Source organism: Didymella exigua (genome assembly GCF_010094145.1).
Source record: "Didymella exigua CBS 183.55 unplaced genomic scaffold M421scaffold_1, whole genome shotgun sequence".
NCBI lineage: Eukaryota > Fungi > Ascomycota > Dothideomycetes > Pleosporales > Didymellaceae > Didymella > Didymella exigua.
Window position 1 is genome coordinate 627,661 of NW_022984775.1, and position 23,944 is coordinate 651,604.

The 23,944-nt window shown below is 53.0% G+C and overlaps 9 protein-coding genes across 9 annotated transcripts; 5 read left to right on the top strand and 4 right to left on the bottom strand.

Moving 5' to 3' along the window:
• The first annotated feature begins 302 nt into the window (after positions 1–302).
• Positions 303–3,481, top strand: M421DRAFT_415097 (uncharacterized protein). Its single transcript, XM_033590567.1, has 3 exons — positions 303–980; positions 1,219–3,393; positions 3,442–3,481. Exons 1-2 carry the CDS (start codon positions 695–697, stop codon positions 3,120–3,122), a joined length of 2,190 nt encoding a protein of 729 aa, XP_033454298.1. The 5' UTR covers positions 303–694; the 3' UTR covers positions 3,123–3,393; positions 3,442–3,481.
• M421DRAFT_50197 (zeta-crystallin) lies at positions 3,361–4,491 on the top strand (the record flags this gene model as incomplete). The annotated part of the gene is made up of 3 exons (XM_033594806.1): positions 3,361–3,393; positions 3,442–4,206; positions 4,252–4,491. 3 exons carry the CDS (start codon positions 3,361–3,363, stop codon positions 4,489–4,491), a joined length of 1,038 nt encoding a protein of 345 aa, XP_033454299.1.
• A 500-nt stretch (positions 4,492–4,991) lies between these two features.
• Positions 4,992–6,840, top strand: M421DRAFT_111689 (uncharacterized protein). The gene is made up of 3 exons (XM_033587205.1): positions 4,992–5,261; positions 5,312–5,594; positions 5,658–6,840. Exons 1-3 carry the CDS (start codon positions 5,250–5,252, stop codon positions 6,617–6,619), a joined length of 1,257 nt encoding a protein of 418 aa, XP_033454300.1. The 5' UTR covers positions 4,992–5,249; the 3' UTR covers positions 6,620–6,840.
• A 610-nt stretch (positions 6,841–7,450) lies between these two features.
• M421DRAFT_415100 (acyl-CoA dehydrogenase NM domain-like protein) lies at positions 7,451–9,256 on the top strand. Its single transcript, XM_033590568.1, has 3 exons — positions 7,451–7,801; positions 7,852–8,625; positions 8,674–9,256. Exons 1-3 carry the CDS (start codon positions 7,724–7,726, stop codon positions 9,166–9,168), a joined length of 1,347 nt encoding a protein of 448 aa, XP_033454301.1. The 5' UTR covers positions 7,451–7,723; the 3' UTR covers positions 9,169–9,256.
• Positions 9,257–9,480: 224 nt separating this feature from the next.
• M421DRAFT_415101 (amidohydrolase) lies at positions 9,481–11,709 on the bottom strand. Its single transcript, XM_033590569.1, has 3 exons — positions 10,718–11,709; positions 10,377–10,631; positions 9,481–10,309 (listed from the first exon to the last, which is right to left on the bottom strand). The coding sequence occupies exons 1-3, from the start codon at positions 11,263–11,265 to the stop codon at positions 9,640–9,642; spliced, it is 1,473 nt and encodes a 490-aa protein (XP_033454302.1). The 5' UTR covers positions 11,266–11,709; the 3' UTR covers positions 9,481–9,639.
• Positions 11,710–11,843: 134 nt separating this feature from the next.
• On the bottom strand, positions 11,844–13,952 carry M421DRAFT_51015 (heat shock protein 90; the record flags this gene model as incomplete). Its single annotated transcript, XM_033594887.1, has 2 exons — positions 11,844–13,193; positions 13,245–13,952. The coding sequence occupies 2 exons, from the start codon at positions 13,950–13,952 to the stop codon at positions 11,844–11,846; spliced, it is 2,058 nt and encodes a 685-aa protein (XP_033454303.1).
• A 1,699-nt stretch (positions 13,953–15,651) lies between these two features.
• M421DRAFT_415103 (glycoside hydrolase family 105 protein) lies at positions 15,652–17,021 on the bottom strand. Its single transcript, XM_033590570.1, has one exon. It carries the CDS (start codon positions 16,863–16,865, stop codon positions 15,732–15,734), a length of 1,134 nt encoding a protein of 377 aa, XP_033454304.1. The 5' UTR covers positions 16,866–17,021; the 3' UTR covers positions 15,652–15,731.
• A 988-nt stretch (positions 17,022–18,009) lies between these two features.
• On the top strand, positions 18,010–19,670 carry M421DRAFT_50871 (allantoate permease; the record flags this gene model as incomplete). The annotated part of the gene is made up of 3 exons (XM_033594873.1): positions 18,010–18,312; positions 18,368–19,185; positions 19,235–19,670. The coding sequence occupies 3 exons, from the start codon at positions 18,010–18,012 to the stop codon at positions 19,668–19,670; spliced, it is 1,557 nt and encodes a 518-aa protein (XP_033454305.1).
• A 195-nt stretch (positions 19,671–19,865) lies between these two features.
• On the bottom strand, positions 19,866–23,916 carry M421DRAFT_415105 (DNA mismatch repair protein Msh6). The gene is made up of 3 exons (XM_033590571.1): positions 23,465–23,916; positions 23,239–23,413; positions 19,866–23,179 (listed from the first exon to the last, which is right to left on the bottom strand). The coding sequence occupies exons 1-3, from the start codon at positions 23,849–23,851 to the stop codon at positions 20,094–20,096; spliced, it is 3,648 nt and encodes a 1,215-aa protein (XP_033454306.1). The 5' UTR covers positions 23,852–23,916; the 3' UTR covers positions 19,866–20,093.
• Between the last annotated feature and the right edge of the window lie 28 nt (positions 23,917–23,944).

Here is a 23,944-nt window from a genome sequence, read left to right on the forward strand (position 1 = left end):
TTCGCTCTGGGCGGGTTTTTCGCAAGCTGTTGAGTTTCGGGAGATGGTGGAGGCGACTTCTTAAGATTTTGATTGGCAGCCACGAAACATCCATGGATGTCTACGCCATTACGTTAGTCCGTCTCTAGAGTTCTCAGAATCAAATCCAAGCTGTGATGATTCTTAAGGATCAAAATCTCCGTGTTCGCATTCGGGAGCCTTATTGTCGCGGTGGCGCTCGCGGTCCGTCTCGGCTTGGGGCGCTAGCGCATTGACAGTTTCTTTCTCTTAGCCCTGCTCTCAGTCCGCATCATACACTCTACGATTGCCTTCGGCCGACACAGAGGAACCACAGGCCTTGTGGACGCGTTGCGTGCGAATTTCCAGGAAGACTGCAGGATCGATCGGCGTCCTAGGAACGCGCTTGCGCGGCGGACGAGCTGATTTTAACACGTGCCCCGATCGATGTACGATCGTACAATTCAGACAAACCCTCCTTGATGCCCACGTTGACGCATGAGGACAACTCATTACTTGCGCATCTCCCATCCATCGGACAACGTGTCGAGTGGACGGATCTCAGTTCAGCGGATGTGGAAATTGTACCATTGATTCAGAACCTGAGCCCCCCAGACCTCCCCCGCACGCTTGTGAGGTGGACATTCAGTACGACAGCGGCCGCCTCGTCCGGAACAGTACTAGGATCTTAAGCGACATGCCTAAGCAGCGCCAAACTTGCACGCGCTGCAGCCAGCGTCGGCAAAAGTGTGATCGAAGCAAGACAGGGAAGGCACCTTGCAGTCGGTGCGTGCAGAACAACGAGGGCCATTTGTGTAGCACGGTGTGGGCTGGTGGTTATGATCCAGCTGTGCATCGTAAGTATCCGAGGAGATCTTCGCCTACCGCATCATGGCCTGCAAGTAGCGAGACTGCTTCCTCACACGATACTCCACCCTCCTTCCCAGCTGCTGAACAGCTCAAACTGCCAGCCTTGACACCTGGTACGTTCACCTTTCATTCGGCCCGACATGTTCCAGAATCTTTTGGTAGAGCCTCTCAAACGGAGGAGCTCGCTGCTCGGGGAGATGATCAAAGACCACCTGCGAGCCTTACCCGAAAGGGAAGTCTGCTTCAGAGATCACAACGTGCTTTGCGAGAAAACTCGCTCTCGGTGCAACGTGAAAAAGGACCATAATGCTGGTTGTCGAGCGTGTGGATCTTTGCTAACCACATCTGTAGATATACAAACCCCATCACGATCTCGCGATCAAACGTTACCCTCACACTTCCGATCTGGAACTTTATTGGCTGGCCCACTCTCAGCTGTAGGACCGGAAGCTCTATCGGCAGGAGCCCATCGATACCCAGAGATTACCATTGGAGCACTAACTTCAGAAAAAGATGTCTCAACAGTACCTCTATTGGACCAAGAGTCCAAGAACATGCGGCCTAAAGAAACATCGTTCTTCGAAAGGATGGGAACTGCCACGAACTCTACCAGTTGCTTTTCGCCAGCTGCAAGAGCTGTAGAAACCGTGCAGATGCAATCACTCCTACCTTCAACGGAGAAGATACTAGTCATGGTGGAATATCATGAACAGTTCTTGACTTACTGGGGTGGTGGTCTGTATCATGGCCCAACCTTGAAGAAGGAAATACGAAAAGCATCAAACCCCTCTGGCAAGATCGACTTGACAACTGTGGACTGGCGATGGACAGGCCTCATCTTCTCGATTTTGTCTGCAGGCCTTATAGGCTCACCAGAAGGTGTCTCTCTTGAGTGGGGCTTCTCGATTGAGGAAAAGGTCCGTCTGTCAAGGCTATGGGGGGCTGCGACCGTCACATCTCTTAACCTTGGTGACTACACATCGCGGTATCATCTGGCGTCCGTACAAGCAATCATGAACTTGCACGGTTTCGAGCATCTTGTAGGCTCGTCAAACCAATGGGCCGCGCTGCAGAGCGTAGCTATGGTCATTGCAAGAGGTCTCAATCTACATCGAATTGGTCCCCACCCAGACGATGAGAGGTTACCGTACCTTGACGAGGAACAGAGAGAGGCATTCATTAAGAGGGAAATTGGGCGTCGCATATGGTACGCTGCCGCAACTCAGGAATGGTTGAGCTCGAGTTCCCAGCCCTTCCAGGGACACAACATACAACGAAAACATTTCACGACGTCGAAGCCAGCCATATTCGACGAGGAAACTGTCTTGCCTGTTGAGGAAGGTACACCAACCTTTGCTGTGGTGGGCAACTACTTCTTTGAGTATGCCTACTTGCTCCTTCGGTTTGGAGACGCCATGCTCGAAGCCGAAGATTTGGATGAAACGTCAAGGTACAACTTGATCTTGAAGTGGGATGGTGAATTGCGATCGAACTATGCCGAGAAGATCCCCAAGTGCCTGTCACATCGGATGCCTCTTCAGCCTCATTGGCCCAAGTGGGTCAGTTGGGCGCGAAGGCTACATGAAGCATCATGCAGCCATAAGATCATCATGATTCACCAAAGTTTTTTGAACAAAAGCTTCAAGGACGTCCGCTACACGTACAGCCGTTGGGCTTGCGCGACTGCTGCAAGACATGTACTCTCGCTGTATCCGAAGCGGGAGCCGGACGAGCCGCAATTCTGGGTTGAGCAAGCATTCTCCATCACAGCTGGCATCTGCCTCATCCTGGACCTATTCCATCGAAGTGAGATCAACGCAGAAGCTCAGGAGTACCTTGCCTGCGTCAGACGAGCTGTCGTCTACCTTGCCTCCTTTCCAACCAGTGCAGTAGCCAACCACGGTGTGCGAGTGTTGACCTCGTTGCTGCAAGAATACAACAAGAAGGTGGAAGCTGCCCGCGGCAGCACCGACGCATGGCCCACTTCTCAAGCTGCGTCATCTCAAATTCCTCCACTTTTTAAGGGCCTAGATAATGCAGCAATTGGCGAGGCTGAACTTCTGCCACACTCCCTATCCGCCAATCCCGAAGTTCCGCTGTCAAATGATGCGACATCTGCGTTCAACTTCGATATTGACATGATGGAGTTTGAGGATCTTTTGGACATTTTGCCAACAGAAATGGGCGTCGACACCAACGCATTCTACGATGGCATGCTATCTGCGTCCAGCGGCGCATACAATCCAAGCTGGTAAGCTCAAAGCCATTGTGCGATCCCAAGCGCAACCGACAGGATGAGCAAGAATCGAACTTGACGAAACCTTCTAGGGGCGTGGGCTTTGAGTTACCGAGGCACGAGGAACCCCACCATAGTCGAACTCCCGCCTTGCATACCAATCCATCAACCATTACCTCGCAGTCTCCTGCAGTTAACATTTCAGGTCGCATACGATCAGACTACGAGTCGCCGGTAACGCTCGCACATTGCATGCCATGAAGGCCATTCAGATTGACAAGTTCGTCACAGTGAGGCGAAGTCTTCCAGATGCAACGTCAAGTACTCATCATCCACAGGATCTTGGAAGTGTAACACCGAAGGATGTACCATCCCCCAAGCCTCATTCACAGAAGGCTCTTTATATCAAAATTACTCACGCAGCAGTCACGCACGTTGACCTCCTGTACGCCCAAGGTTTGCATCAGAACAACAAACGCCATGTGCAACCCCCGTTCGTACTGGGCACTGAGTTCTCCGGCATCGTCATCTCAGCATCTCCCAGCTCTTCATTTAAGCCCGGCAAGCGTGTGTTTGGAGGCGGCCTCGGCTCTTTTGCCGAGGAGATCTGTGTCGACGAAGCGAGCGTGCGGTACGTTCCGCAGCAGTGGAATAATGCTGAGGCTTGTGCAGTCGGTGCAAGCGGTGCTGTGAGTTATGGCGCCCTAGTCGACGTTGCGAATGTCAAGAGAGGAGAAGTGGTACTGGTTTTGGGTGCGAGTGGAGGGTTGGGCGTCATGGCTGTGCAAATCGCAAAAGCACTGGGGGCGAAGGTGATCGCTGTCGTTGGAGATGCAGAAAAGGCGGATGTTGTGAGGAGGATTGGTGCAGACGCTGTTGTTGACTACCACGACGACAAATGGGAGGACAAAGTCAGAGATCTGACACCAGAAAATCAGGGCGTGGAGGTGGTGTATGACAGCATTGGTGCTGTTGAGAGTGGAATCAAGTGTTTGAAGTACAGAGGGAGGGTTGTAGTCGTGGGATTTGCAGCGAGAGGAGGGAAGATGGAGAACGTGAGAGCGAATCGTATACTGTTGAAGAGTGCAATGGTGCACGGCTATGTGAGTTACGTTATATATTAAGTGTCCGATGCTAATCGTACACAGCGCTTTGGTGAAGATGGCAGACACGATCCCCAAAGAACAAACAATGTGTGGGACGGCTTCATGAAATTAGTGGATAGTGGCAAGATCCAGCCTGTGATCTACAAAGAAGAATATCGAGGTGTCGAAGCTGTGCCGCAAGCATTGAAAGACGCAGAGAATCACAAATCCTGGGGAAGGGCAGTCCTTCGGATCGACGACAACGCAGAGAATGAGCTTCAGCGACAGAAATCGAGGCTGTAGACCGGCTATGTCACATAAGAGCCGAGCAAATACAATTGTAGTTGAATGCGACAGTATCTTGCAGCGACGTGGTGGTGCGACAGTCAACAAAGAGAGAGCCCTGGAATTCGATACCGACTCATTGTCTCGCCTGCCACGATCCCATCTCCATGAGGAACGCTCGTCATCCCACGGCTTTCAGCCACCTCTCTACGATTCTCCTTGTGCAACAGCCATGACACACTATCAGCTTATGCGCTAACTGACTGCGTGATGACGCGCATTCCTGGCGACACCCGTTGATCGCAAAGACCTTCCCGACCCTTTGGATCGTGAGACCCTCAGTTGACCGCCCCAACGAGGCGCTCACCTCCTTCACAGCCCAAACAAGCAATGTAACGACCTCGGCGCTTGCTGCATATGCAGGAAACGCTGTCCTTGTCTCTGTGGATCGCCTGAAAGGGCAATGACGTAACGCATCAGGCGTCGCGTGCCTGGCGCGGCCCGCACACCTGCGCTACGGCAGCTACCCACGCGCGCAGGCAACAAGTTCCCCTGCAGAACCCAATGGCGGTGTGCCATCTGTACAAGCGTGTCATTCAACATGAGGCTACTGGAAATGCCGCTCCCCCCGACACTCTGGGGCGTGCGAAAGCGGGTGATCGTGAGATGCGCTGGCTGGGCTCTTGCGCCTGTGGTGCTTTCTCTCTTAAGCAAACGGGTGAAGCCATGGGAAAGAGCAGACACTGATTCCTACTTGGAGACTAATCGAGGCCAGTATGGGTGCGCCTGTAAGTGTGGACCGACGAGTCGTTCTTGAAAGAAAAGCTAATAAGCACAGAGTCACAGCCGCGAACCCACAGATGTTCTACAGGGCGTAGTGTTTACGCTGCTGGAAGTCTTTGATGCTGCTCGGGACCTGTATCAGACTTTGACGAACAAAGAGAAGAAGGACCTTGAGAAGAAGCTACGATCGAAAGGCTACCCTAGCTCGAGGAAGCTGGAGGTCATCGACGACACCGAAGTCGATGGCAATCGAGCCATCTTGACAGACAAGCTAGCGCTGCTGCGAAGGTATGAGGATGGACTTCGCGACGTTGGACCTGCTTTTGCTGTTGGAGACGGTACGTCTTTTTAACAGAGTGTGAGCCTAGAGGCACTCTAGATCATATGCTAACTGACGTTAGCACTATCACACGTCTCCCTCCAGTCTGAGGTGATCAAACTCCAAGGCGTGCTGCTTACGACATTTCTGTACGGCCCTACTTCCTCAGATCCAATACCACAACAACTTTCAAAGATTGACGCCGCTTCTCACGCAGCGGTAGTTGCAGCAGTCGATATCATGGACGCCTCTCAGCTTCGGCTGGAGGCTGAGCGACGAGCATCCAGCGTGTCGGTTTCCCGTAGAGGATCCCTTCGTGCGCCTTCTATGCCTGGATCGTTTCACCAAGACGAGGAACAGTCAACAACTTTGGTATCATACCGAGATCCTCCACAGATTCGAGCTGGGAGTCCAGCCAATACCACGATCCTCAGCAGAGGCAGGCCTGATCTGGATGATGTGGACACAAGGTCGTTGAGATCTTACAATAAACGAGCAGCAACAAATACCGACTCACTATACTGTTCATACGCCAGGGATCTCGATCGATACCGGTTACAGCAGCTGGGCCCCAGTATAACCGATGCGTGCACACCGTCGTGTCCAGACTGCAAGAGGACCATACATCTGTCTTCAGGCAAGACCTGGGAGGTACTGAAGAGAGACACAGGTTATGAGCGATGTTTCCAGATCTCCAATCGTTTTGTCGTCAAATGCCATCGCCCCGGTGCAGATGCAGGCTACGCATGTATGCTATGTTCCAAAGCGGATGACGATGTAACAATATGCGGTGACGTCAAGGCGCTCGTCAAGCATATGTGTGAGGACCACAAGACGTCTGAGTTCAAAGCGGAGGAGGACATTACGGAGGTAGTCGAGTTGGCGTTGGGAGAACACAGAAGGGATAGCGAGCTAGGTCACTTTTCTTCGCGCAGTAGCCGAAGAAGTGCTAGTGTGAGCTCACACCGGCGCGGCAGTAAGCCCCATATATACGATCGTGAGGTGGAAGCCATAGAAATCAGGATGCCGAGACGAGGTGCATGAAGCCGGGTCAAGCCACGCCGTCAACAGCTCAGCCTGACCTTCGATTGGCCTTTTTCATGCGGACTACGTTAGCTGCAGGCCAGAAATGCTGGCAAATAGATTATCTCCACAGTGCAATATGTTCATCGGGTATTTTGAGATGTTCGGCGTTGCTAGAAGGCTTCGTATTGTTAAAACCCGCACTATTTTCATCTCGGATCCCACAACCTCAACAACACAACTTGCTTGACCCGTACCAAGACTCACTCGTGCAAACTCTTCACAGCATCGTCCGCAGCAACATGCGCGGGTTATGCAAGCCTCACGCTAAGTCCTTTGCCTCAGTACGAAAGTGGACAATGCCTCTTCCAGTAATCCACAGCAGTGGTCCAACATTCCTCTTCAAGTAATATGCAACTACCGTACCTACCGATAACCCGGGACCTATGTGCAAACTACGTGCAAAGTATGACCAGTGCATTTTTCAAACGGCTTGCAAGTTTCGCGTACCTTGGTGGCCAAGATGTGGACTTGGACCATTGCCCAAAAACGGCTTAGACAGTGCCAAATCCGGCGAATGGAAAGAAAGGACAATGCTGTGCTGATGCACAATAGCGGCGCGAACAGATCACCCAAACGCACGGCAAGCACCCAAATGGCTATGAACGGTGGCATGGTACCACATTCGTGCTGCGATACCAGGTGGGTGATACAGGGAGGCCGCGATTGGTTGCGGAGTGGACCTGCTACTTTAGGTATGAGGTAGTTGCACGGAGAGATGGAAGGCTGAGTGTGCCTCAAGTAAGACCAGGTCTGGATGTTGACAGAGCCTCATGATGACTGATAAATGATAGAGTGGTGTTGATCTGGATCGCAGCTCAGCGACCCCCAAGACGAGATTTGGCACTAGATGGATATGGTTAGGCCGGATCCTGTCGTTATGGGGAAGGCTAGCGGTCGACTCTCTGCCGCCGACACAACTCAACCCAAGCCTCGCAGCCGAAACCCGAGGCAGTGCCTCAAGCGATGGTCAGGATCAAAATGACGCTATATCACACGTCAATGGATGACGGCTGAAAGCCAAACCTGACTATCTGCTCACCGAACAGCAAAGGCTCACCCAAGATGACTACAGCTTCACAGAGAATCCCGGCCGCCGTCCGACCTCTGGTCAGCGAGCGCGCAAGGAAGACTCTTGACATCGTAAGTCATGGCATACTACAAAATGGTCCCGTACTGATGACACGCCCCAGGTAGAGAAATTTGTCAACGAAGAATGCATCCCCGCCGACGAAGTCTACAAAGCGCAGCTAGGCCAAGGCCCTGGACGCTGGAGCTACCCGCCCATCATGGAGGATCTGAAAGCCAAAGCGAAAGCTCTCGGCCTCTGGAACATGTTTCTAGCCAAGGGCCATTACAAAGAGGGCGCGGGTTTCACGAATCTCGAGTTTGGCCTGATGAGCGAGCAATTCGGCCGAAGCGTGACCGCCTCCGAGGCCACGAACAACGCCGCACCAGACACAGGGAACATGGAGTTGCTCTCCAAATACGGTACTGAGGCGCAGAAGAAGCAATGGCTAGAGCCGCTGCTGCGAGGCGAGATCAGGAGCTGCTATGTCATGACTGAGCCGGACTCCGCGTGTAGTGATGCGACCAACGTGCAATTGAGCATCAAGCGCGACGGCGATAGCTATGTACTGAACGGCCAGAAATGGTGGATTAGCGGCGCTGGAGATCCTCGCTGTGCCGTGTATATCGTGCTGGGCAAGACGGACCCGGATCATGCGGAGAAGTATAAGCAGCAGTCGATCATCATTGTGCCCTCCAATACCCCAGGCATCGAGATCAAGCGCATGCTGTCTGTGTATGGCTATGATCATGCACCGCATGGACACGCACATTTGGTCTTCAAGGATGTCCGTGTCCCCGCAAACAACATCGTTCTGGGCGAGTCGAGGGGATTCGAAGTCATGCAAGGACGAATGGGACCAGGGCGCATCCACCATTGCATGCGCTCCATTGGTACAGTACGCATTCTGAACCTACCATTTGTTAATATCACTGACAACTTTCAGGCCGAAGAAGCCCTCAGCTGGCTCCTCACCCGCGCCAACGCCCCACACAAGAAACCCTTCGGCAAGCAGCTGTCAGAGCAAGGCGTGATCCTACACTGGATAGCAAAAGCCCGGATCGACATCGATGCCGCGCGACTCATCGTCCTAAACGCAGCCGCCGCCATCGACGCCGGCGACGCCAAATCAGCTCTCGGCGAAATCGCGCAAGCCAAGATCCTCGTCCCGAACTTGGCGCTCGAAATCATCGACAAAGCGGTGCAGACATACGGCGCGGAGGGTGTTTGCCAGGATACACCGCTCGCGGCTATGTGGGCGATTGTCAGGACGGTCAGGATTGCGGATGGGCCTGATGAGGCGCATTTGGAGCAGTTGGGCAAGAGAGAAAATAGGAGGGCGGCTGAGGCGGCGAAGCAGATTCAGAGGCAGATGGACCTCACTGAAGCGTTGTTCAAGAAGTGGAAGGTGAAGGAGAGTGGGCCTTGTTCGAGGTTGTAGACTGCTTCACCGGCTGAGGGATTTTGGGAGCTGAATGAAGGTTCAAGTGCACTACACTTGCGATTCTTTCACCCATTTTCAAGAGTGCGCGTCCAAATTATCTGAAACCTTACTGCTGTACTGACGAGGTGTCTCAATCACCTGACGCTGATCAACGCCTGCAGGGACATATGTTAACACCATCCTCGTATGGATATGAACGGTACGAGGGCTTGTTGCCTAGTGGAAAGATACTCATTGAGCCTCGTGCAGGTAACCCGAGTAGTCCGTGGTAGGTATATCTGATGCTAAAGGGCAGATGGCGATTAATAGTGGCGATTGGAACCTGGTATCGATTTACTGATATCTGTTCACTGGTCCACGTTTCGAGCGCGAGAGAAGTTTGTTCTAATCGGATTGTGCCCATACAGGACTGAACTCATTTATAAGCTGTTCGCCGTTCTTTCCCTTGCTCCCTTCCCACATCACCACTCATGTCTTCCCCAAAAACGTCAACGCAGAAACAGTGTACCCCTCAAACCCCACACTTAGCGTCGGCTGTACCACCGGCGCAAAGAATGGCGAGTGATTACCCGGCACCTCCGCCATCTTCCCCTCTTTCTCCAGCTTCGAATACAGCTCCGGATCCGTTCCACCATACAGGAAGAAGCAGCTCGGCTTGCCCACGGCTGTAGCCAGGACCCCAAAGTCCTCACTTCCCTGCAACCGCGCAATATTTCGGGTGTAGCTCGCGTGTTTACTCTCCTTGAAGTGACTCGAGAAGGCAGATTCGAGCGTCGAAGTCACGGTCGCATCATTGTACAGCAACGGAAAATTGCGAATCTCCTTCAACTCAGGCACATGAGGATTGCTGCTCGCAATCGCCTCCGCTTCGACGATGGTTCTCACGCTCTTCAGTACGCGCGCACGCGTCTCGGGATTCGCGGCTCGGACGTCGATTTTCAGGTCTGCGTGCTCTGGGATGATGTTTTCGGCGTCGCCAGCGTGAATCGCGGCGACCGTGACCACGGCGAAGTCCAACGGGTCGATTTCCCGCGCGACGATGGTCTGGAGGCGTAGGATTGTGCTGGCGGCTTGCACGATGGGGTCGTTGCCCCGGTGGGGGGTTGACGCGTGGGTTTGCCGGCCTTTGATCTTCAATCTGAGACTGTCAGCCTCCCTTCCCCACCCTCTTATACTAAATAGGCTGTAAGTTGAGTTGAGCTTACAGGTACGAATCCGCCGAACTCGCAATCAAACCGTGCTTGGTACCAATCACACCAGTTTTCTCAGGCATAACGTGTGCTCCGATCACGACGTCCGGTACGGGGACTTTGTCGTACAGACCGTCGTCGACCATGGCTTGAGCGCCCTTGCCTTTCTCTTCTGCGGGCTGGAAGACGAGGATGAGTGTTCCACTCCAAACTTCTCGCGCTTCGACGAGGGTCTCTGCGGCAGCGAGGAGTGCGGTGATGTGCATGTCACTACGCTCGTCAGTCTGCTTTCGCACCAATAGAGTGCCACATCTGAGTGTCACATCGAACGAAATGAGAAGAAAAGAAGGACTCACTGCCCACAAGCATGCATGACCGGCTTCTCGATCCCTTCAGCATCCTTCATTCGTTTCGTACTCGCGTACTCAAGCCCAGTCTGCTCTTGCACAGGGAGCGCATCGATATCAGCGCGCAGCAGGAGCGTCTTACCGGAACCGTTCTTGAGCACGGCAGCAAGTCCGTGGCCGCCAATGTGCGGGTGGATTTCGAAGGCGTTGAAGGACTCCAGGTGTTTGACGATGGCGGCGGCCGTCTCCTTCTCGCAGAAGGAGAGCTCGGGATGGGTATGGAACCATTTGTCTGGGACGTCAGTACGTGAGGCGAATGCACGGCATGATTGAATCTGCGAGCTGAAAGGTCCAAGTACAATGACATGATGTAATGAATGAGATACATGGTATCGAAAGAATGCCTGACATCTCATGACGAACGCCGAATCTGCCTGGCCATGTAAATCACACTCACAGAGTTCCTCATACGCTTCAAGATCTGGCTTATGCGCTTCGACGATTTCGCTGATTGATAGCATGATGCCTAGCTCCGCAGTACTTTGCGGTATGTGCATGTAGTGTAAGAGATCAACAGTTCTTTCAAAGGTCCGGTGCAAACCACTGAATGCGGTGTCGCAGGTCCTAGGGAAAAGCTTACGAAGTATCAGGCAAGATGAAACGTATTGAGTCAGTCAGATCGGTCTATACTCTCCAGGCAGTTACCGTGAGTTCTGAACAGCCTTCCGACGGGAAAAGCTAAGAATGACGTTGCGTGACGGCGGCGTGACATAGCGGGGTTCGGTAGATGGCTTCGGGAATACAAGCTTAGTACGATCAGCACAGAGAACGACGAAAGCAATAGCGAAGACAGAAACAGGCAAAGACAAGGGGACGAAGAGTTTTTGAAAGTTTTCATCATTCATGAATCAGCTACTGAGATATGCTCAGAGCTACCCAGGGCAAATCTACCTAGAGCACATTTCGGGATATCCATTTACTCGTGAAGCGTAACATCGCACTCTAAGACGCCGACGGAGGTGAAGCTAATCGTCATGCAAGTGAGGTAAGAAAAGGGAAGAAAAGCCGTAACACATGAAGGGGATATCAGAGCGCCGACCAAACTTTTCGAAACGAAGTGAAGATGGCGATGCGCTTAGTCAACCTCCTCCATAGCGCTCTCGCCAGCTGCAGCAGGTGCCTCTTCGGCAGCCTTGGTCTCCTCCTCAGTCTCGACCTCCTCATCGACGTTGAGGCCGAGGGAGACAAGCTTGTGGATGCGCTCAGCGTACTGGACAGGCTCGTCGATGGTGAAACCAGATACAAGGAGCGAAGTCTCGAAGAGAAGCATGGTGATGGACTTGACGGTGCGGTCCTCCTCACCATCAGCCTCAACCTTGCGCTTAAGCTCCTTGATGATAGCAGATTTTGGCGAGATCTCGAAGGTCTTCTTGGAAGACATGTAGGAGCTCATGGAGGTGTCACGGAGAGCCTGAGCTTTCATGATACGCTCCATGTTAGCGGACCAACCGAACTGGCCGGTACGGATGGCGCAAGGAGAGCCAATGAGCTTGTGGGAGACAACAACCTTCTCGACCTTGTCGCCGAGGACGTTCTTGAGACTCTTGGCGAGGCTCTCGTACTCCTTCTCCTCTTTCTCGCGCTCGGCCTTCTCCTCATCGGTCTCCTCGAGCTCGAAATCCTTGGTGATGTCAACGAGCTTCTTGCCGTCAAACTCCTTGAGCTGGGTCATGGCGTACTCGTCAATGGGGTCAACAAGGAAGAGAACCTCGAAGCCTTTGTCCTTGAGAGTATCGAGGAAAGGAGACTTCTGGACAGCCTTGAGGGACTCGCCAGTGATGTAGTACATCTGCTTCTGGTGCTCGGGCATGCGGGTGACGTAGTCGGCGAGGGAAGTGAGCTCCTCACCAGACTTGGTGGAGTTGAATCGCAGGAGCTTAGCAAGCTGCCCGCGGTTTTGGGAGTCCTCGTGGATGCCGAGCTTGATGTTCTTACCGAAAGCAGTGTAGAACTTGTCGAACTGCTCGCGATCCTCGGCGATCTCGTTGAAAAGCTCAAGAGTTTTCTTCACAATGTTCTTGCGGATGACCTTCATGATCTTGTTCTGCTGTAGAGTCTCACGCGACAGGTTGAGGGGGAGGTCCTCGGAGTCGACAACACCCTTGACGAAGGACAACCACTCGGGGATAAGCTCGGTGGCATCGTCGGTGATGAAGACACGGCGAACATACAGCTTGATGTTGTTCTTGGTCTTCTTGGTCTCGAACAGGTCGAAGGGAGCGCGCTTGGGAACGAAGAGGATAGCGCGGAACTCAAGTTGACCCTCAACGGAGAAGTGCTTGACGGCGAGGTGATCCTCCCAGTCATTGGAGAGGGACTTGTAGAAAGAGCCGTACTCCTCCTGGGAGATGTCGGCAGGGTTGCGTGTCCAGATGGGCTTAGTCTTGTTGAGCTCCTCCTCTTCGATCTTGGACTCCTTGACCTTCTTTGTCTTCTTCTCCTTCTTCTCTTCTTCCTCGTCATCGACCTCCTCTACCTTAGGCTTGTTGTCGTCACCCTCGGTAGTCTTCTCCTCGGTGGCGTCCTCGTCCTCAACCTCGGTCTCAGTCTCCTTGAGAACGTGGAGGTAGATGGGGTAGGATATGAACTCGGAGTGCTTCTTGACGACCTCCTTGATCTTGGACTCGTTGAGGTAGTCAAGCTGCTCGTCCTTCAGGTGAAGGATGATCTTGGTACCACGGCCGATCTGCTCACCCTCGGTGTCCTCAGTTATCTTGAAGGTACCACCAGCGCTGGACTCCCAGATGTACTGCTCATCATCGTTGTTCTTGGAGACGACGGTGACTCGGTCGGCAACGAGGTAGGCAGAGTAGAAACCAACACCGAACTGACCGATCATGGAGATGTCGGCACCGGCGGAAAGAGCCTCCATGAATTGCTTGGTACCAGAGCGGGCAATGGTACCGAGGTTGTTGATGAGATCAGCCTTGGTCATACCAATACCGCTGTCCTGGATGGTAAGGGTCTTGTTCTCCTTGTTGGGAATGATGTCGATGCGGAGATCCTTGCCGCTGTCAAGCTTGCTGGGATCCGACAGGGACTCATATCTGATCTTGTCGATGGCGTCGGAGGCGTTGGAGATGAGTTCTCGCAGGAAAATCTCCTTGTTCGAGTAGACGGTATTGATGATGAGGCCGAGCAGCTGAGAGATCTCAGCCTGGAACTCGAAGGTTTCCCCAGACATGGTGGTGGTTGTGTGTGTAGACTGAAGGATCTGTTAGACCTAGGCGGTGGCCTTACAAAGGTGCGAGGCTGGGGTTGTTGGTGTAGAGACAAACGTACGAATTAGGTGGGGTATGTGTGGTATTAAGCTCTGCTGTGGTGTGTGTGCAAGAGCGAGCGCTGAGACAAATCGTCTATGAGTGGGAGGTTCAAGATATGAGCACTTCAATGGAGAAATGAGGGTGAAGAGGCAGTGGGAGGCAGATTTAAAGACCTGAGTGGACCTTAGAATCTTCTGGAGATTCAGGATAGAACTCGGTGGAAGTCTATCGAAGCAGCCAATCACGGCACAATTTTTGCAGGCGGTGAGACTTTGGAGCAGCAACGCAACGCCAAACTTCCACAAACAGCTCCACTTTGGAGGGGCGCACGGCGCGTGCAGTAAGTGCAGTTGCTTGTCGAGATTATCGCCAAGAGTGCTTGCTATTGACTGCAACAATTACTGCCTGCGACTGCACGCTGTTGCATTGCAAGTGCACATTTTGAAGCTGCAGTATTGTTGCTCGCTTGTGCGGGCTGAGCTGAAGCTTCCTCGACCGCGGAGCTGTCAGCTGTCAACCTCTGCCTCCAACTTCTCCGTTTCGCCTTGCAGACTACGCCAGGTACCACGCCTCGACCATTCTTTGCGCTTCCACCCCACTATCCTTCAGAGCATCTTACGTTGACTCTCTCCACAATGGACAATGGCGGTTAGACGCCGTCTGATGAAGAGCAGCAGTGGCACGACCCTCGCTCGCAGGCAGAGACAGCCTTGCCAACCGCCACCGAGGGCGAGGCGGCACCATTGAGCTCGGCCCCAGAGACCGTGATACATGCTTCCACCAGAGACGGTACTCCCACCAAAAATAAGGCCACACCGTCCGCGTCCGACTCGGGATTGGAGATAGAGCGCCCAGTTGCTCCTGCGCCCAACGATTGGAGCGCTGAGTGGTGTTACTTTCAGGTTGATGAGCACCCAGGGGCGACTCACGCCGGAAACTGGGTTCCGCTTCCCTAGTCAAAGACCTCCGCTCCGGTGCTATCCCTCTAAACCTGTGGTCAAGCAATGGTACCATGCACGCACTACGCCTGTCTTGCGATGGGATTACCAGACCATGTCGCTCTCACGCCAAATCGCCCGCTTCGCTCCAAACGAACCGACTCTCGATAACATAGCCCTTCCCGAGTTGGCCCTCCACGTTGTGATTCCCACGACGGCGAAGGACCGTCTTTGGATGGTCGACCCACTTCTGATCCGCAGAGTCGAAGCGCCTCCGAAAGACCGAATGAGATACCATAAACTCACTGTGAACCTCGACGTACCGCGTCTGACATCGACGGAGGAACGATAACAACGCGTCGGGGCGTAAATACATCTCATCGTGACTCTGAGTCAATTGAAAAACGTTGGATTAGTTGTCATCTGGAACGTCATGTATCTGTACGAATGCGATACCAAGAAATACAAGCAACGGACAGTAGATCTACAGTATCCGTTTATATGGGACCCGATATAGTATGGAGAGCGGCCTAATCGGCGTGATACTGTCATCTAGTCGAGATGAACATGCAGCCTCGTGCATCTAATTGGATGGGCTGAAGCAGGCTGGTGCTGTGCGAATGCAGGTTTGTAACTATCATATTCGTGTTCGTATGCAGTCAGCGGTACTCAATGTGCATACTTCCACAATTGACTCCAAGACATCTTATTGCATCAAACATCGTATCATTGCTTCGTGAACACGGCCAAGCTATGCAGAATCTAGACGAATGACCTCAAGAACTCTCCAAGTGCCATGATGGCCATCGCCTGGCCGTAAGGCATGCTTGTAACAGCAATATCCTTGTAGTGCTGTAGTGTGTGCCCCATGCCCGTGCCAAAGCTGGTGTTCAGTAGCTCACCCTCAGGATTGATGTTGTCGAGGACCGCCTTGATAGCCTTGGATGCCGACTTCTCGTATTCCTCACCCTTGAGGTACCTTTTCCTCAGGGCCTTGAGCATACCGTACGCAAAACCAGCTGTTGCTGATGCCTCGACGTACGAGCCCTCGGAGGCTGGAACATCAAGCAATGTGCACCACATGCCATCCTCTTGCTGTAGCTTGACCAGTGCCTTGCATTGTGCCTCAAGAATACCGACCAGGAACAACCTTGTGGGGTCCGACTCCTTCAGGTCCAACAGCTCAATAAAGTCGGGGATGACAATGGTAAGCCACGAGTTCCCTCTCGCCCACCTCGCCTGCGCAAAGTTGTGCCCGACCTTTCCATCCTTCTCCTCGAATTTCCAGCCGTGGAAGAACAGTCCCGTTGTCGGGTCAAACAGGTACTGGCAGTGCAGAATGAACTGCCTCTTCGCCTCCTCAATGTACTCAGGTCGATTGAGCGTGAGTCCAATCTTGGCCAAAGGCAGCGCGCTCATCATCAGCGTATCGTCCCAGAGCTCGTCCTTGTTGTACTCAAGGTATGTCTCGTGCTGGAAACCGCCGTACTTCGTGCGCGGCAAGTCGTGCATCACCCACTCAGCCCAGGTGTCTAGCCAGGGCACAAATGTCTTGTCGCCGGTGTCCTCGTACAGATACGCGAGCGCGAGGAAGGGCGACATGGTGTTGATGTTCTTGGTTGTACCTTTGGCGAGCTGCTTAGAGTACCAGCCCAGCATGATGTCTTTTGTGGCTTGGTTGCCTGTCAGAGTGTAGTAGTGCCACAGCCCGTACAGACCGATGCCGTGTGTCCACTCCCAGCCATCCCAGCCCTTGGTGTCGATGACGCGGCCATCAGGTAGCTTGAGCAAGAACTCGCCGGTTGTGTCGTTGATGTTGATCAGGTTTTGTGTGAGTAGGTCGATAGACGTTGTGATTTGCTCTTTCTTGAGCCCTTGGATGGTGAGGGAAGACATTGTGAGTTTGTGGAGAGCTGGACGCGTTTGATTGTTCTTGTGGTGTTATGAAAGTGAGATTTGACAGCTTGTGCAATCTCAACAGCGCGATAGCACTGAAAACGCGTGCAGAAGCTCCAAAGTCGAGGAAATAGAGGACACGAGGTTTTGGACGCGGGGAATGAGTTTTGGATAACTTTCAATGCATGGTTTAGACCTAATGAAGCTTATTACCCAATTCGTGCCATCCTGCACCGATATCGTTGCCCTCTACACCGATGGTGCCGACGAGGGTGCTTGTCTCCACGTGGAGATGCTGTTGAAGTGTGGAGTCCCACGGTTCGTCGGCTCTCGCCTTCCTTGCAACTTCATGTACCTTTCAACACCGAGGAACGCATCGTCTCCACCACCGATCGCAGAAGTAGGAAGCCACTCCGTCCTCGCGCAGCATTGCACCGATATTCGTTGGCCGTTGCGCCGATGGGTGGCCTTGCTGATCGCTTGTTCGGTCAAATGAGATTGGAGACGGGCAGCGGCAATAACAGGCGGTGACAGGAAGCTTACCGTTCTGAACCATCAAAGAAGCCACCGACATGGGCTCGGCACCACGGTGGAATAATTCCACCAGCCGTGGCATCCTCTTTGAGTGACTTCGCCTGGTGATCTCACGAGGTAACATCGTCACATGCGCATACGACCCGTCAGAAGCGCTCGTCGGATGACATTGTACCGTCTTTTTACCAGCATTGCTAATGAGCCAAGAGAGTGGCACATCCACACTGCTTAATCCTGCAGCAACAAGACCCCGCATTCCACACTCTGTATGGCCAACATGACATCCGGGGCGCCGAACCTGGGGAACTAGCGATTCAGGGTTGGCTTTGAAAAATGTTAATCCTACAGTAAGCCGTACTTGGTATAGACCCTGTTGATGAATGGTGGACGAGGTGTTGGGACGCTGGCGTTGCGGAGTTGCTCGCCCGCATGGGGTAAAGAAGCCGGGGCAACTGGGGATGCAACACACGGACGGAGAAAACGAGTCGGGGTAGAAATATCAAGGTCGGGGACTCCACAACCTGCAGCTCATCTGCGTTCTGAGGTCTTCATCTCCCACTTCGCTCGAGTCCGTTCTTCCTTTGCCAACATAGCGGGAGGTTCAGTCACTATGGCCACCCAAGACGACAAGAAAGACATCACCCAGCTTGAGCGGACGCTTTCCGCTGCTGACGAGAAGGGTGATCATGCCAACTACGAGCGTGTCGACCAGGAAGTTGCCAAGTATGCTAATGCCACCGCTGTTGCCCTCTCACAGGAGGAGGACGACCGTCTGAAGAAGCTGATCGACAGGCGTGTCCTGCCGATCATGGTCTTCACATACTTTTTACAGGCGCTTGATAAGGGTACCATGTCCTTTGCTTCCATCATGGGCATCCGTGAAGACGTCCCCGGCCTTGATCAGAACAAGAATGTAAGACCACGATGAGATCTCACATCCTACGACACACGAGCTGACAAGTTCCTAGTTCGCTTGGTTGACAACTTGTATTTACCTCGCAATCTTGGTCGTCGAATACCCCATCAACTGGACGATTCAGCGTGTCCCCGTCGCTAAGTTTCTCTCAATCAACATCATGCTCTGGTCCACCACACTCTGCCTACACGCCGTCTGCTTCACATTCCCCGCTCTCATCGCCATTCGAACACTCCTCGGTATCTTCGAGGCCGTTTGCCAGCCGGCATTCCTCATCATGAGCTCTATCTGGTACAAGCGCTCGGAACAGGCCCAGGTCGTCACTTACTGGTACATGATGAACGGTGCCCAGCAGATGGTCGGTGGTCTTCTCGCCTACGCCTTCTCGCAGATCCAGCATCCTTCGAGGGGAACCGGCGGAACCGCATCGATCAGGTCATGGCAGGCTATCTTCATCACTTACGGATCCTTCTCCTTCCTCTGGGGCATCTTCGTCCTCTACTGGCTCCCTGACTCTCCCATGCGCGCCAAGTGCTTCTCTGAAGAGGACAAGAAGCTTATGGTCGAGCGTGTTCGATCCAATCAGACCGGTCTCCAGAACAAGGTCTTCCGTTCCTACCAGCTTAAGGAGGCTCTGACCGACCCCCAGACCTACTGCTACATGTTGATCCAGATCTGCACAACACTGCCCACATCTGGCCTTGGCGCTTTCTACAACATCATTATCAAAGGTCTTCAGTTCTCCGTTCTCGAGACTCAGCTTCTCTCCATGGTACTCGGCGCTGTCATCATCTTCACACTGATGGCTTCTGCTTGGATGACCAAAAAGTTCAACCAGAACTTGTACACTATGCTGGTGTTCATGATTCCGTAGGTCTCTCTCTGCTCTCTTTTTGAAAGCACAACTAACGCAACTCAGATCCTTCGTTGGCACAATCGTGATCATGACCGTTAAGAACACCAACCACTCCACCCGTGCCGGTCTCCTGATCTCCTACTGGATCATCTTCACTTTCTGGGCCGCGCAGGGTCTCGGCATGTCCATGTTGACGCGGAACGTCGGAGGGCAGACAAAGAAGTCCGTTTGCATCACATTGAACTTCCTCGCGTGGTGTGCCGGAAATGCTACGGGTCCGCAAGTCTTCTTCGATGGCGATGCGCCGCGCTACGTGAAGGCGCTGTCTATCCATCTCGGATGCTACAGTGTCCTAGTTTGTGTTATCCTGTTCCTGAGATGGAACTTGGTGCACCGGAATAATAAGAAGGACCGCGAGTTTGGTAAGGAGACCACCACTGCTCACGGTTTTGATGATCTTACGGATCGAGAGAACCCTAACTTCCGCTACGTCTTCTAAGCAGATAGCCCTAATGGCCTAATGTCGCTGGATGATAGGAACGCCATCTACGACATCATGATAGTAATAATTGTTCGAATAAAGATACCCTTACGTGGTGTTACTGCCCACTCGATATGCTGCTCTGCTGTGTGCTGATACTGACAGTTGATATGTGAACCACACGATGTGGTTGTTGGCCTCGTCGAAGAAATTGGGGACATGAGATGCGGCTCTTCATTTGGTATTTAACGATATTTCTAGCTGCTTGTATTGACACCACGTCCTGATCACAAAGAAAGTGCAGGTACGACGCTGTGTAAACACAAAGCCCAATATAACATACCAGACATGAACACCGATGCGCCCTGAAGAGATCCTTACACAGCGCGAGAAGAAAGCTGCTGGTCCCTTGATCGTACAACATCTGAAACGCTGAATTACCTACAAGGCAGCGATGGCCTCAAGCAACACATCAAGCGTGCGGTCGCCGACACCCTCAAGGCCCTCGCGGAGTGCCCATGCGACATCACTTTGCACCCCGAGAGGCACGTATACACCGCCATCATCTTTGTTGATCTCCATGCGTTCACCGAGTCTGGAAGTGTGCTCCCACTCACGAGCGGCTTGCTCGGCGTTCTCGATGATCTTGTTTGGGATACCACACATAGCTGCGCAGTGCATACCAAAGCTGCCCTCAGCGACACCCTCTTCGAGCTTGTATAAGAAGGTGATCGACTTCGAGTCGCCGTCGACCTGAATGCGCATGCGCTTGTTGACAACTTCGGGATGTGCCTCGAATTCTTTCGCAAGTGACCGGTAGTGTGTCGCGAAGAAGCCTACGCAGCCAACGCGCGTGCTGATGTCGTGGAGTACAGCCTGTGCAACTGCGACACCATCATAAGACGATGTGCCCCGGCCAAGCTCGTCAAGAATGACAAGCGAGCGTGGCGTGGCCTCCGAAAGAATCTTCTGTGTCTCTGCAAGCTCAACAAAGAAAGTAGACTGAGCTGCGAAGATGTTGTCGTTGGCACCAAGGCGTGACATGATGCGATCGACGGGAGTAAGCTTCGCAGATGTGCAGGGAAGGTAGCATCCAACTTGAGCGAGAATGACCGCAATGCAAGTCATTCTGAGGATGGTGGATTTACCCGCAGCGTTAGCACCGGTCAGCAGACTGATATTTGGCGATCCTCCCCCCAGTCTGATGTCGTTCGGAATGAAGTCGTCCACAGTGTTGAGCATGCATGGATGGCGAAGCTTCTCAAAGTCAATCACAGAACGCTTGTGCTCTGTGAATTCTGGCCGACAGCTAGGCTCCCCGAGCGAAGCAGACGCTTTGGCCAAACTGATCAAGCAATCCAGTTGCGCGATGATCTTGACAGCGGCAAGCCATGTTGCGTATTCTTCGTCGAATTTGGTACAGAAGCGAGTGGCAACCTCCTTGGTGATCTGACTGTGTGTCTCCGTGGCTTCCTGCAGAGCTCGCACGAGCTTTCGAAGCTCTGGCGAATAGTACCTGGTGACCTTTGCAGTAGCCGACATTTGATCCCACGTGTTTGGTACCTTCGTCTTCTTGGGTACTTCGAGCTGGTAGATTTCTTTGCCATTGTCGCGGTAGCAGATGGAGTTATTGCCGAGATCCTTGCGAGCCTTCTTCAGTAAAATCTCGAGGTTAGCAAGGCATTCGTCAACGGCCTTCTGACTCTCGTCGTAGTCCTCCTCAAACCCCGGCGCCGGTACCAGAATACCTTCCTCCTTTGCCAATTTGCGGTCGAACGCTGTCTTCCAATGCTCCAAAGCGCCGGCGAGATCTGGCATCGATGCCATCAGCTGACCAATGACGCCTTCGCCATCACCCAGCTGGTTGAGCAGGCCGACTGTATATTCGATCTGCTCGAAGCCTTCGAGGACCTTCAGAAAGTCTTGTGCTTTACAGCGACCAGCATGGACCCGCGAGATAAGGCGCTCGAGATCAGGCAGCTTGCTAAGCGAAGAGCTGAAATTGTCCATGATGGTGGAGTCGGCATTGAGCGCATCAACAGCATCGAGACGAGCATTAATCTTCTGTGCGTCTGCAAGAGGATGGCACACCCACTGCCTGAGCAGTCGCTTACCAAAAGGTGTGATGCACCTATTCAGCATGGCGAACAGTGTGCCCTCACTTGATCCGTCGAAGTTGTTGGCGAATATCTCAAGGTTGATCAAGCTCTGTCCGTCGAGTACCAAGCTCGTAGCTTTGCGAATGGGATCGTACCACTGGAAGTTGCCTAATGTGACAAGATCGCGTTCAATCTTCAGAGTCCGCAGGTACTGCAGAAGGGCACCAAAAGCTGACATTACTAGCTCTTGCTCTCGTGCCTCACGGAGCACAGGCGGCCAAGCTTCGATATCGTCTTCTGTCGGTGACTCAAAATACTTGTTGGCTTCGATCTCACGCATCGTTATGTCTGCAGGCCAGAACTCCTTAGTCGGCTTCAGCGAGTTCCAGAGTGTTGTTGGTGGGGTATTATTCTTAAGAATCCGCAAAGCCTTTGCTGAAATGCACGATTTCTCAATGAGGAGCTCGCCAGGTCGCATCTGCGCAATCAAAGTCTCGAACTTGGTCATGTCAACATCGTCGGTGAACTCGCACAGCTGGAATTGGGCGGTCGCAGTGTCAACGAAGGCAACGCCGAAGGCAGGGAGACCAATGCGGTCGATCTCTTTCACGGCCATACAGTAGGTCGACATCTCGTTTTGAAGCATGCCGGTGTCCACAAGAGTGCCAGATGTGAGAACGGAGGCCAGCTCTCGTCGAATGACTTTGTCGGCTTTCTTGCCCGCCGCAGTCTTCTGATCACCACCGCGTTCGCGCATCTCCTTGGCCAAGGCTGACTCCATCTGGTCTACGCGAGCGACCTTGTAACCCTTGGCTACAAATTGACTGGCCCACATATCCAGCGAGGCTTCCGGCACACCGACCATCCGCATGTTGACTCGATCAGTCAGCTTGAGATCAAATAGCTGGTGGCCCACAGACGCATCCTTCTCGTAGAGCTCGTAGAACTTGCCCTTCTTGAAAAAGACGATTGAGTCCCAGAACTTGCACTTGATTTCCCAGTACTGCTTCTCAAATGGCGAGAATTTGTCCCAAGCGCCAGGCGGGATGTACAGAGTGCGAGGGTCGTAATCAGGGTGGTCTAGGGGGTTGCGGTCGGCATCCTGCATGTTCGCAAGCCACGTGTACCGCTTCTCAGGTTCAGACTGAGATGGCTTCTCCTTGACTTTAGTCTTCTTCTTCGTATCTTGAGTTGCTGACCGAGGCTTTGGCGGCATAGGGTTTTCAGGATCATACACCCACTGCTGTGCCGTCGAGGTGCCGGTCATAGCAGCGTCGATATCTTCGTTTTCCTCCTTGTAGACACGAACTTGTGGTGGCGAGGACGCAGGCGTGGCTTTCGTGCTAGGCTTCGAGGACGTTGGTCGCTTGCGTTTCATCGAGACAACCTCCTCTTCAGAGTCATCTGGGGCAATGAATTCGTCAATGTCTGTTGTGCAGGTCAGCATTGTATTTGAGTCTTCCCGTCCGGGCAGGGCTCAACCATACCATCTTCAACCATAGCTGCCTGTGTCGCAGCGTCCAAGCCAAACTCATCGTCTGAGTCGTCCTCTGCGCTCAATCTTTGTCGCTTTGTAGCCCTTGCCCTCGAATTGTTTGTAACCGGTCCGAGAACAGCATCTTCGTCCTCGTCAGACTCGGTATAGTTGACAGCTTTCCTGTTCTGCGCACTGGTCAGCCTTCAGACGTATTGTAGGACGTTATGCTTGTATACCTTGCGAGACGGGCTGCCGAGAGCAACACCTGCAATCTCTGAAGCAACACGGCCAGTTTCTATTCCTGGTGTAGATACGCGAGAGGGCAGACCAATCTCCTTGTTTCTCCCCGTAGCTATCGGCGTATCTTCCTCTTCTTCACGGATTGGGCTCGAGGGTTCAGGTGCATCGCTGTTAGCAACTGGTGTGAGGGCCGGAGGTGGACGAGAGAACGGTTTCTTCGATACTGTGGGCGTTGGCATTTGTCTTGTTGGTGTGGGTTGGGATGCCGGACTTGGTGAGTTGGTCGACTTCTTTTGGAAGAAGCCGAGGATGGACTTCTGGCCCTTCGCCGATTGTGAGCTCGACGGTGGCTGCTTCTTTTGTGAGGGACGAGGCGTCGACATCTCGTTTTTTTCGACCCCGCGGACCATGCTCGCAGCCTCAAAAAAATGAATAGAAAGTGAGCGTGGTGATGCGACTGGTTGAGGTAAGAACGC